We start from the raw sequence: 14,073 nt of genomic DNA, 5'->3' as shown, positions 1-14,073 counted from the left end.
CACCTCTCTCCTCTACCAGACTTAGAACTCCTATCAAGTAAGAACTGCCTCTCCTTTCATCTTTGAATCTCTGGAGTCCACCATAAAAGCAATGGATGAAGGGAAGGAAGGAAGTGGGAGAAGACAGTGAAAGAGATGGAAAGAAAAAAAAAAATTTGCAGAAAACTCTGAGAAATGACCTAAGAGACAGAAGGACCAGGGTAGCAGAACATCATGATCTGAATGACATCGAAACATTCCACCACACAGCCCATGACAGAAAAAGACACAGTGAAGAAAAGCAAGTTAGAAAAAAGCATGCAACCTTAGTTGAAAAAAAATTTGTCTAAAATACCAATTCATTCAAATTTGGGTGATGGCTGTTTATCTAAATGAAGCCAAACAGGTAACTCATGGTAAAAAAGAATACGAAAATGAATATATGTGAGTTCATGTATGACTGAAGCACTATGCTGTACACTAGAAATTGACACGCTGTAAACTGACTATACTTCAATAAAAATATACATATACCAAAAAATGAAGCCAAACATATATAATTAAAAAAATAAACTATGTAGATTCTTTTTCCAGTCAAAATAGAAGTGTCTTGTGTAGAAAACAGAACTTTTTGAGTCTAGACTCAAGTCCATGTATGACACATCAATGTTCCATCGTTAGGGTAAGGACTGACTGATTTGCTCTTGACTCAATGGTTTATTGATACAAAATCAGAAACACAAAAGTCCTAAAAATTTACTTAGAAAGAGACATCTGTTATTAGGTTAATCTGACTTCATTTAATCTTTCTAAATTAAGAAAAACTCTACCTAAAATTATCGCTTCCCCCAAATCTAAGAATGTTCACGAAATGCAATGTGTAGATAAGCATTCTACTTCGATTGCTTTCAGTACGTAGCTGCCATTTAGACATCTGAAAGTCAAGCAATCATGTAACAGAAGCTGCAGAACTCCACAGTGCATAAGAAATGCAAATATTATTTATTATGAAAACTGAGAAAAGCAGTGTTCTTGGCACACCGCCAAGTTTAATTTCCTGTCATGTCTTTGGCATGTAGTAAAAAGCCCCTTTGTGTCGATTTTCCAAGTAACTGTACCAAATGTGTGTTAATAAACAAAAGTGATGTGAAAAGAATCAAAACAGTTTGTGTAGGACAACTCCAGATTTGCTTTAAATTGAGCAGTCTAATTTTAAAAAGGCAAATATTTCATTGAGCATCTTCTTTTGTATAGAGCTATGCATACATGAAAATTCAGATGCATAAAAACAGTTCACTGGGGGATGGGTAATTTTGCTTTTCCAAGACAGTTTTCCCTCATAAGAGATGCATTACATAATTTTTTTTCAAAGCAAACTTGTCTACTGCATTTAAAATAAGTTTAGTTGACAAAATCATGACTTAGGAAAACATTTTCACAAACATTACAATTCCTTGGAAGGAAGACACACATACAGACGTATTGATACTTAATACAACCAAGCATATCTGGAAGATAGAAAACAGCATAAAGTATTCACAATCTCATGGGCTATATTATAATAGTGTTTTAACTCTCCTCTACTTGCTTAAGTAATTAGTCTGTGATGAAAATGATAATTATCATCATCATTATAAAGAAAAATAGAGGACTTATTTGTGTTTACCCTGTTCAGTGCTTTCCCTGCATTGTCTCATTTAATCCTGTCAACAACCACGCTACAGGGCACTCTTGTTATCTCTACGTTAGTCATGGGAAACTTGAAAGATAAAAGGGCTACGTAACCTTCTTCCAAAGATCTCACAGCTGGTATGTGAGCATCAGGAATTTCAATCTAGGTAGTTTGACACGGAAGCCTGTGCTTGAACCCACATGTTGTATGGCTTCTCATAACACTCAGTCATTATGAAAATGTAAATCTCATCATGTCACTAACTGGCTTGAAACCCTTTGATGGCTTTCCAGTTCACTCAGAATAAAACTCAAATGCTCACCACTTCCTTCAAAGCCTACATAAGCTGGCCCCTGACCACTTTTGGAAATCATCAACCACTTTTGTCCTTCCTCATCGTGTTCCAGACTCTTTTGCTGCCCTTCTAAGATACTGAGCTGGCTTTGCACTTGCTGGTCCTCTCCCGTGAACATGCTTCTTCAGCCTTTCATTCATTAACTCCCTCGCTTCCTTCAGGAGCCTACTCAACTGTCAACGCTTCAAAGGAGCCTCCCCTGATCACCTTTACTAAAAGAAAGCTCGCTTGCCCCTCACTTTCAATGTCTGTCCCTTTAATTCAGTTTATTTTTTGTATAACTTATCACTCTGTTAAATCACACTGTGATACAATTATACAGTTATTCAAGTCACTTGTTTAATGTCTGTTCCTTGGGGGCAGGACCTAACTGTTCACCTCAGTATCACTAGAGCCTAGAAAGAAGCCTGGCAAAAAGCACGTTCTTGACAGGCTTCCATGGAATGAATGAATAAAAAATTAAGTCTATGTGCAGATTGAATATAGAATGTTTGTGAAGTTAAACACACTACCATGAATGGACAAGAAAAGAGCAAATCAGTAATGATCAGAATTAACAACAAAAATAGAAGTGGTACTCTACTCTTTCAAATGATTTTCCGTGTATGGTCTTCAGAGTGGTATGTACCTATGCAAACATGTATGTAATATAACTGATAAAAACTGGACAACAAAGATTAAAATTGTATACAGGTACCTCTGTACCTGGGTATCACCTGGAAAAGGCCTGGTTTGACTTTGTTTGGAGGGCACAGGGTGTGTTGTAGGGGGTTCACTGTTTTAGGTGCTAACCAGACAAGTGAAGGTTAAGATGGAGTTAAGGGGTCTAGGGATGAGCCAAAATAACAGCAAGGAGGAGAACGTTTGGGCACAAATCCTCAATCCTTTACCCCTGGGACTGTGCTAAATTCTATTGTAACCTCAGGGATACGGTTGGGTCTGAAATGCCCTCCAAGAGGCTTCAACTTCCCACAGTGTGCCCACATCTCAGACTTTCTCTTGAGAAGACTCTGTCCCTATGTGGGTATTAGAAAGAAGCCAACCTGCACCAGATCAGCTCAGCCCTATAAACTGACTTAGAGCCAATCTGATAAGCAGCATAAGGATCAAGCTGGACTAAATTCCCAAGGCTTAGTTTCAGCACTTTACATGTGGGGGGAGCCTGGATAGTACAACACCTCGGGGGGAGCGAGTAAGCAGTGAGAGCCACTCATCTGCAGAGTCTGTTTAATGGTGTGTGTACAGATGTTGGGTGGGAATTTTGAAGTTTAAATCCAGACTAGTCTGTGCAATATTACATTTTCCAAAGAACACAAATAGAAGGTCTGTTTATTAACTTGAATGAGACAAGTGTCTCCAAGACACTTGAAATATATTAATAAAGGTAAGTGGGAATAGCAATATAATATTTTTTTGTTCTTTTATACTCACAATGACACTAACCAGAGTTTAATTTTGGATACAGGTAGTACAAACATAATGAAAGGAAGTAACTTTTTATAAAAATAAGTACATTTTAAAGAATATGAAATAGTGTTATGATTCATGATATAAATACTACAACTATATGTTATAACCACAGTGTTATAAACTGCTTATATGAATACTATCACAACTGTAGAATAGCATATGAAGGAAAATAAAATTTTAACTTAAAACAAATAAACTGTCTCTTGGTTTGAAATCACATGTTATGTTTTATGGCAAAGTTGGGCATTTTCTTTAATAAATATATGAATAAACTTCTTAAAACAGAAATCTAATGGATAAAAAGAAATATAAGCAAAATATCAGTTAAAACTATGCCAAATTAAGTCAAACGAAAACTAGTTTATCTAGCATATAGTATGTAAAAGTATGTTTTTTTAAAACGTTAATAATTTTAAATAAGAGATATATCCAACTTACTAAAGATTTATCGGGATAAACTCCAGCTCTTAGTAGAGATGCCTTCCAGCTGTCTACATCCTCCTGAGAATCACATGCCAGCTCAAGGAAGCGATAGTCCTTGTATACATTCCTGGAATTAAAAAAAAAAAAATCATGCTTTTAGTTTTGAGCCAAATTCAAAATGGTTTCATATCACTTCAGACCATGCTGATACAAATGACAGTCCAAAGGGAGAGTTATTTGACAATCACTGGAGAAAAACAAAAACAATGTATTGTATTTAAAATTATTAGTAAATTCCTTCATGTATGTATTACACAATTTAAAAACCCTCACATTAAAGAATTCAGAGTCATCTCTACCACTAAGCAGTAAGAAGGGAAGGGAATACAAATGCTGTCAATGTGATACACTGAGCACCAGCGGAAGGGAAGTTCTGAGAGGAATAGATTTGCTACTGCCTAGTAACTAGATCAATTTCTGAAACAAATTTACAAGTCTAAATGGCTAATAAAACTTTAAAATGTGTGGCAATAATTCTAAAAAAAACCCCTAGAATATTATGCTGGATTCAAAACAGAAAAGCTCACCAATATTGTGAAAAGAAAAGAATGTTAACTAGTATTTAACAGAGTAAAATGTCAATTAAGTCCATATTTATAACTGGGACAATACTGTAATTTTATTTTTCCTTTCCTAGTAATAAAATAATACACAAGATGTAATATATGCCCATTTTGAAAAATTTGGAAAGTAGATAAAAGCATAAAAATGGATACAATCATTCATTTTCTATTTACTGATAAACTTATTTCTTTATATTCTTTTGTTCAATGCATTTCTCACACAGCTGAGGCTCTCTCTATGTATCTTTATTAATTTTGTGTCCTTTACAGTTACTATTATATCATGATCATCTACTTATGCTATTACATCTTAATCAACATCAAATTATAATGGTACAATATTCATTAATATAAATGTGTGATAATTGACTTGATCTCCTAACATTACATACTTTCCTTTTTTTACAATCATAAGTAATGCTCAAATATTTTTTTCCATAAGCCTTTGCCTTACTATTTTAATTTACTACTACTATTTTCCGAGTATAGACTCCTATATAGTTACAGGATCAAAGTTATGATCATTTTTTAAGACACTAATACACATTCCGATCATCTTTCCAGAAAAGATAATCCAATGTAGACAGATTCTAGGCAATATACAAGATTAACAATCCTTTTCTCTTCTTTTTCTTTCCCAAGGTGTTCTCATTCATGCCTAACAGTCTCAATTTCCACCTAAACCCAGATGGCTCACATATTTCCATCTACTGTCCAGACATGCCCCAGATTCACGCTGCCTATTGACCTCCCCCCTTGAGTATCTCAAAGGCACCTTGACATGAATGACTGAATTGGGGATTTCCACCTGGATGTTCCCATTTCAGGCAGCAGCAGTGTAATCCAGATTCTTTGCAGGTATCTTAGACATCTTCCACTCCCATACCCCTCCTTCCATTCTGCCATCTGAAAGTGGTATTCCTCTTGTATATGGACCACCAACTTATTAACATCTCTCCCTGGGCAATTACAATAGCCTCTTCACTAGTCTCCCAGCATCACATGGCCACTTTAAATTTGTTCTCTACACAGCAGCCTCATCATCTTCTGAAAATGTGAATCAGATATTTTTAGCTCTGGCGTAAAACACTCCAATACTACCTGCCTTAAGGAAAAGACCACACTCACCATGATGGCCTACAAAGCACTGTGTGGTCTGGGCCACCGTTCCCTTCCTCTCCAGCTTCTTTTCACACTCTGTCCTCCGCTGCTCTTTCAGCCACACCTGCCTTTTACTTCCTCAATGTGCCATGCTTCCTCCCCAGATCTTCACTATTCTGCTGTCTCTGCCTGCAACTCTCTGTCCTTCCCTCACTGCACAATTAACTCCTACTCCTTCTTGGAATCTCAGCTCAGTCATGGCTTCTTCAGACATCACTTCCCTGACACCCCTATAGGTCAGCTCCTCTTTCATACATTTTTCATATTTCTACTTACCTCTCCTTCATAGTACTAGTCACAGTTCTGATTTCACAATTACGTGTGAGTTTCTTTCTCTCTCCCTCCCTCATTTAATTATTTTAATAATGTCTATCTTCCCAACTAACCCATAAGCAATATTAGGTAGGACACGGAATGTACATTTTTATGCTCATCATTGTATCCCTGAAGGATTCAGGGAAGATGACGGGTCTCATGCTTTGCTTCCTCCACATTTCCAAGTCAGGTCAAACACATCTTCTTTTGTTAAGTCAAGCAGACACTAGAGCTGTTGCGGTACTTCTTTGCTCTGGGATGAACAAGAGCCGTGGGACCACAGCAGGAGAACTCTAAGGCAAGGACCATCATGTATGCAGCAGTCTCTTGGCAGAGCTCACCCTCAAAGATCACAGGACCTTTGGGTGTTCCTAGTCCTCTGCCCCAAGGAAGTGTGGAGGGCCTGAGTTTTCTCTAAGCTAATACAGAAGAAGCGCTCCCTCCAGGTGTCTCAATAGGTAACCGGCAAACTGCCTATTTCTGGCCTTGGTGACTGAGATGTCTGTCTTCCCACGCTCACAGGACCAGTTCCCTTAAAGCACCCAGCAGCTGGACCTGTGCCACAATGAAAAAGGAAAATAAAAGGACACCTAAAGAGGAGTAACAGCCAGAGAAAGAAAGAAGAAGGCGATCAGAGCAGTCCACCAACAAAAGAGAACTGTTGGAAGTAGCAGAATAATAAATATTTGAGGAGATACAAGCATGACATTAGGAAAGACTTCCTGGAACTAAGATAAATAAGCAAATGTTACTAAAAATACAAGAGGAACCTGAAATAACTATATGCATGTACTTACTTAAAATATAAATATAAAAAAATTTTAATGATTGCTTTCAAATTCGATATAGCAGACAAAATAAACAAGCACATAAACAGTATAATTGATGAAGTAAATTTAATAGATTCCTTTATCACTTAAATAGAAGATGAAGATTTTTCATTATTCACAAACCATTTACAAAAATCTGTCACACACTTGGATCTACACACATATGCAATGTCAGCTTTAAGAAATTTTAAAAAGGAGAAACTGTATAAATCATATTCTTTGATCACAAAACCAAAAGAAAAAGAAAAAATGAATTTCTAAAGAAAGACTAAAAAAGAACAAAAACTTTAGCATATTTCTAGATAACCCCTGTATTACAGAAAACAAAACAAAGTCATAAATTATTCAGAAGGCAATTAAAAAATATAAATATCATATCCAACCAATGGAGCACAGCAAAGGTTGTAGGAAAATTTAAGGCTTTAAATATGCTCATCATTTAGAGAAAAAGAAAAAAAAGTTAATATTCATCTACAGAAATGATAAAATTATGATTAAAAAAACAAAATAAGCCAAGAAAGGAAATGAACATAGATTAAAGCCAAAACTAAAGAAATAGGAAATATTAAAATAACATAAAGGATAACGACATCCACAAGTATTTTCCTTTTTAGTAACAGATAATACACTTATAATCCTAATTAAGGGAGAAGACAAAAGAACACAAGATCACAAATGATAGAATAGATACCCACAAACATAGGAGATTGAAAAAATTAAAATAAAATACTTTATGTGGTCCTATATCAAAATTAAGAATCGAGAGGTAACAACATCCTAAAAAATGTAAGTCATCAAAATTAACTCAGGAAGAATTGGAAAATCCAAGTGGCTTTTACAAAACTCTACTAGAATTAATAAGATACTTGTTTAAAAGGCTAAACACTGACTGCAAGACAATAAACGAAAATCGACGGCTTTTCTCAACACTCCCAATGACTTAGAAATAGGAAAATACTCCGTTCACATTAGAAGAAAGCCTATAAAATACACAAAAATAATTTTTTTAATTAAGAAAATTATAAAATCTTATTGAATAGCATAAAACAAGATCTTCATAAATGGGAAGACATTGGACGTGTTTGATTTGATTACACTGTACTCTTAGGTCTACAAAGTGACTAGTGGATAGCAGGTATTTAAAAAATATTTATTCAATAATTTAATAGTGACTCTCCATCAAAGCTTTAATATTTTTGCTAAAGTGGTTGAACAGTTTTACATATTTATAGAAATGTTCTTTGTTCTGATTTCATTACATACTTTTTGTATATTATTGTAATGATTTCTCATTTTTAAATTTACATTTGCCTGACCTATCTTTGTCTGTCTCTTCTTTTACTTTTTGGCTTTTGTCCATTTATTTTACTTTTTAAAAAGAAATATTTGTTATCAATGACAACAGTATAGTAGGCTTTTATTTTTCAACCCAATTTGAAAAATCACCTCCTATGATTAGGAAAGGTTTAATCACGTTTATTTTTTGACATAGCTGTAAGCTTTTAGTTTTGTCATTTTGACACGTGTCTTTTTTTTTTTTAATGTTCTTCACTGTTTCCTTTGTGTGTGTTGATAAATGAATTCCCTTTTTCGTTTCCATTTTTTTAGTGGTTTTCAGTTTTACAAGTAAGTGATTATCTTTAAGTTTTCCAAATCATTCTTGAATTCATTTTTGTATATAAAATTCCTGTATATAAAATTCAGAAATAAAATAATAATTCCTTTTGAGGGATCTAGAAGATTTTACTTTCCACAGTATCTCATGACATTTACTAATCTGTCTAGAAATATTGACCAAGAATATTATTTCTGATTTATTGTTTTCTCATCTCTTTAAGAGTCTCCTTTTTTTTTTTAACTTTTGTATTCAATTTTGCTATACTTGAGTAATTATTTAGATGGAACTCTGTATGTTTAACTCGAATAAATATTTATCACCAGGCATTTTCCATCTGGGCTTCCCCATTTGTAAATTCTTACTTGGATTATTTTTTTGAGTTGACTTCAAAGCAGAGTTGGCTATCTGAATTTCTGGTTGGTGTAGTATCCACATTTCTCACCTTGATTCAGTGAGTAAGCAAAGAAATTTCTTTTTGTTGTCTTCCTGTTTAGCCCCATTTTTTTTTCCCTTTATCAGGGTAAAGCATGCACTGGTCAATCACAGAATTTCAATCCACTTCACTCCATGAGTCTGGTAAGTAGTTGACTGACATTGCTATTTTCTAGGGTTTTCAAGACTTTCCATCCCTGTTGTATATGATTTTTTTTTTTTTTTTTGGCTATAGCAATGAATGGAGAGGGGCAGAAGAGAAACTTCTAAATTTTCACCATCTCATAAGAGAAATCATCTCATTTAATCTTCGTAGCAACCCTGCAAAGTCGGCCATAGAGCTGTCTTACAGTTGAGGAAACTGAGATTGAGAGAGATTAGGTGACTTTCCCCAAATCACCCAGCCAATAAACAGCACAACTTGGGCCTACCACAGTCCTTGACGTGTAGCCTCCGTGAAACAAAGATTACTTGAATGAATGAATGAATGAATGAATGAATGAACTATCAAATGAACTTGGACTGTGCTTATTTTTAAAACCTCCTTTTTCTTTTTTGACTGGATCCTTAACTTTCTACAGAAAACCCAAGATTAAAGAAGTTTGAGACAAACCACAATAAGCAGAATGAGTAATTTTAATTAAAATGGGACCTATTTAAAAAGCAATGTATTTTCCAAGTATGACAGTTTATTGTTGGAAAATTTGAAAGGTCATATCTTTGCTACAGAGCAGAAAGGGTAATGGATAATCTTGATGGAATCAAAATTCATCAGTTTTTAATTATCCAATTACCTCTCTACCATAGCTCTTAGCTACCACTTAGGTCTCCCTCGGAGGCATTTTTCACCACACAGCAGGAGTTCCTCTGAGAAGTAAAGGTATGGGGAAGGCAAAGCTGGACAAATTGCAGGGGAGCTCTCGGCCAGCTGGAAAGCATGAGAAGTAGGGAAGGTACAAACTTTCCACATTCTCTACGCAGATCTGAAGAATTCAGCTTTGGCCCATTCTTACTGACCTTTCTCCAGAGTATTTTCTTTCAGGGGCTCTTCACATGGAAAATCTTGATTTTTTTTTTTTTTCCCCTCAAAGGAGAGCCAAATTCTTGAGAGGGAAAATAATTATCTGGTTGAAACATTAGAAGAGGGTCAAAGGCTTCTGGTGGCTTTGGCTGCTTCGTTTTTACCCATTTTTGAAGCTTCGTTTTAGGCTGTGTCTAGACATCCAAGGAGAGTTGGATACAGGTCTGAAACTCCGAACTGAGCTGATTTACTGGAAGTCTCATAAATTCTGTGGACGCAGCTTCCAGGTTCTCACCACATGCTGTAGCTGTATAGATAACCCGCAGCCATTTGTACTGACTGCATTTTTTTTGTTTGTTTAGTCTATTTCAGCTGCAATCATGCAGATATGAGCTTCTGAATGATTTCACTATGAAATCAAGCTGAACTCTGTTTTATAGTTTGAAGAAATAAAATTCAACATTAAAAATGAGCATGAGAAATCTTATCCCACAGGTAAAAAGGATTTTAAGTGTTACACTGAAGAGAATATGACCACATGGTGAGCCCATGTTTTGATTTTATATATATAACTTTCATTCACATCATAAGATTGCCTTTGGATGTTAAAAATGTAAAGTTTAATTTCCTTGTCTATGACAGGTCTTCAAACATCTGGGACCAGACAGTATGTGTCCCTTAACTCTTCTAGTCCTCAAGCCAACACTTCTGCCAATTTTGCCAAGTCATTTTCATATGAAGAGGTCTCTAGATAACACAGCATCCTTCTTGAACTCTTGTGAACTTGCTCTACTGTAAATGGGTTTTCTGAAAATAAGATGCCAGCAACCAATCACAAAACTCCAGATGCAGTATTATTCAGATGCAAGGAAGAAGTCTGGCAGAGTTTTGCCCACTCCCTGGACAGTAAACTTTTACTAGTGTCAGTTAAGTAAAATGCAGTAAAATAAAGACCATGAACACCTATTGAAATCCAGGCTGTTCCATTTATTATCTTATATGATATTGAAGCTAGAACACTCCCTTACACCACACACAAAAATAAACTCAAAATGGGTCAACCTCTTTGAATTTTAGTTTACTCATCTATAAAATGGGGATAATAAGAGTATCTACCTCTGGCTTACTATGATACTAAAATAAGGTTGTGTGTGTGAAGAGCTTGTTTCATACCATATCCAACATGAGATGAATACAGAAGTAAAATACATAAAATACAAATATTATTATTGTGCATTAGTTTCATTGCTTTAAGGTCCTTTGCACTTGACCTTCTATAAAACCAGACCTCTCCTGTACTAAATGCATACAGACTTTTTAAAATACAAGGAAAATTTACGTTTAATAGTATTACATTTCATCTGGTTAGTTTTGGCCCATCTTCCAGTTTACTCAGATGTTCTGAATCCTGATTCTGGGAAACAATATATTTACAATTCTTCCTGTTTTGCATTATCTGTATATTTATGATAAAATATGCCCATGTCATTATCAGTCATTGGTAATCATAAAGTAGATCTAAAACAGACCTCAAAAGATACCATACTAGAGAGAGAAATAAAAGGGATCCAAATCGGAAAAGAAGAGGTAGAAGTGTCACTACATGCAGATGACATGATATTATATGTAGAAAACCCTAAAAGGTCCACACAAAAACTACTAGAAATAATTGTAGAATTCAGCAAGGTAGCAGGTGACAAGATTAACATTCAAAAATCGGTTGCATTTCTTTATACTAATGATGAATCAACAGAAAAAGAAAGTAAAGAATCAATCCCCTTTAAAATAGCACCCAAAGTAATAAAATATCTAGGAATAAATCTAACCAAGGAGGTGAAAGACTTATACACAGAAAACTATAAAACACTGATGAAGGAAATTAAAGAAGACTTAAAAAAATGGAAAGGTATCCCATGCTCCTGGATAGGAAGACTCAATACTGTTAAAATGGTCACACTGCCCAAGGCAATCTACAGATTTAATGCAATCCCAATCAAATTACCCAGGACATATCTCACAGAACTAAAACAAATCATAATAAAATTTATATGGAACCACAAAAGACCTAGAATTGCCAAAGCATTACTGAAGAAAAAGAAAGAGGCTGGAGGAATAACTCTCCCAGACTTTAGACAATACTATAGAGCTACAGTCATCAAGACAGCATGGTATTGGTACAAAAATAGACATATGGACCAATGGAACAGCATAGAGAGCCCAGAAATGAACCCAAACCTTTTGGTCAACTAATCTTCGAGAAAGGAGACAAGAATATACAATGAAATAAAGACACAGTCTCTTCAGCAAATGATGTTGGAAAAACTGGACAGCAGCATGAAAATCAATGAAGCTAGAACACTCCCTTACACAATACACAAAAATAAACTCAAAATGGGTCAAAGACTTAAACATAAGACAAGATACAATAAACCTCTTAGAAGAAAATATAGGCAAAACATTATCTGACATACATCTCAAAAATGTTCTCCTAGGGCAGTCTACCCAAGCAATGGAAATAAAAGCAAGAATAAACAAATGGGGCCTAATTAAACTTACAAGCTTCTGCACAGCAAAGGAAACCATAAGCAAAACAAAACGATAACCTATGGAATGGGAGAAAATTTTGCAGATGAAACTGACAAAGGCTTGATCTCTAGAATATATAAGCAGCTCATATGACTTAATAAGAAAAAAACAAACAGCCCAATCCAAAAATGGGCAGAAGACCTAAACAAACAATTCTCCAAGGAAGAAATACAAATGATCAATAGGCACATGAAAAAATGCTCAATATCACTAATTACCAGAGAAATGCAAATCAAAACTACAATGAGGTGTCACCTCACACCAGTCAGAATGGCCATCATTCAAAAGTCCACAAATGACAAATGCTGGGGAGACTGTGAAGAAAAGGGAACTCTCCTACACTGCTGGTGGGAATGCAGTTTGGTGCAGCCACTGTGGAAAACAGTATGGAGATTCCTCAAAAGACTAGAAACAGACTTACCGTATGACCCAGGAATCCCACTCCTGGGCATATATCCAGAAGGAACCCTACTTCAAAATGACACCTGCACCCCAATGTTCATAGCAGCACTATTTACAATAGCCAAGACATAGAAACAGCCTAAATGTCCATCGATAGACGACTAGATAAAGAAGTTGTGGTATATTTATACAATGGAATACTATTCAGCCATAAAAACTGACAACATAACACCATTCGCAGCAACATGGATGTTCCTGGAGGATGTCATTCTAAGTGAAGTAAGCCAGAAAGAGAAAGAAAAATATCATATGAGATCGCTCATATGTGGAATCTAAAAAAAAAAAAAAAAAAAAAGAACATAAATACAAAACAGAAACAGACTCATAGACATAGAATACAAACTAGCTTGTGGTTGCCAAGGGGGAAGGGGGTGGGAAGGGATAAACTGGGAGTTCAAAATTTGTAGATACTGACAGGCATATGTAGAATAGATAAATAAGATTATACTGTATAGCACAGGGAAATATATACAAGATCTTGTGTTAGCTCACAGCGAAAAAAATGTGACAATGAGTATATGTATGTTCATGTATAACTGAAAAATTATGCTCTGCACTGGAATTTGACACAGCATTGTAAAATGACTATAACTCAATAAAAAATGTTTAAAAACAAAAAAAGAGATACCATACTAGAATTGTATGTTCCATTATATGGTCCACTGGGTATCAAGAGTAAGACCTAATATTTAATGATAAATCCATATAAATGGACTATCAAGTCATGTCTATTTCCTATCATGTATATTCCAAAAGACTACATCAAGGTCTAAGTATAGTATATCTACTCAATTCTATTAAAACATTCAGAGTCAGTTTGGTTGAACTTGATTTTTAAGATTCAAAGAAAGTTCCTATTGGTTACTGATATCCCTTCTAAATAATGAAAAATAACAATTTTACAATTAATTATAAACTTATATAGCAGAACACTGATGATAAACTCATCAATCAAAATTTCCATTTTGTTATCCCTTTTGAAAAGCTGGAAGACAGTCTCCTCTGCGGACGTTTACTGATCCACTGATCCTACCATATTCCCACTCGTCATCACCCTCCTTATGTTTTTATTCTGTGCATACTCAGTTTAGCACCATTACCACTACACTGCGAACCTTCAATCCCC

At 35.1% G+C, this 14,073-nt stretch overlaps 1 protein-coding gene across 5 annotated transcripts in view; it reads right to left on the bottom strand.

Moving 5' to 3' along the window:
* The window catches only part of DNM3 (dynamin 3), a 459,598-nt gene that overhangs the window by 98,936 nt on the left and 346,589 nt on the right, over positions 1 to 14,073 (bottom strand). For all 5 annotated transcript variants that reach the window (XM_074349798.1, XM_074349800.1, XM_074349799.1 and 2 more), the window contains one exon: positions 3,915 to 4,026. In XM_074349798.1, coding sequence (XP_074205899.1) covers positions 3,915 to 4,026 — 112 coding nt within the window. The remainder of the gene's footprint in view (positions 1 to 3,914; positions 4,027 to 14,073) is intronic.

The sequence above is a fragment of the Camelus bactrianus genome, chromosome 21 (genome assembly GCF_048773025.1).
Source record: "Camelus bactrianus isolate YW-2024 breed Bactrian camel chromosome 21, ASM4877302v1, whole genome shotgun sequence".
NCBI classification, from domain to species: domain Eukaryota; kingdom Metazoa; phylum Chordata; class Mammalia; order Artiodactyla; family Camelidae; genus Camelus; species Camelus bactrianus.
The sequence above is the reverse complement of the archived record's forward strand: the minus strand, read 5'-3'. Positions and strand labels throughout refer to the sequence as shown.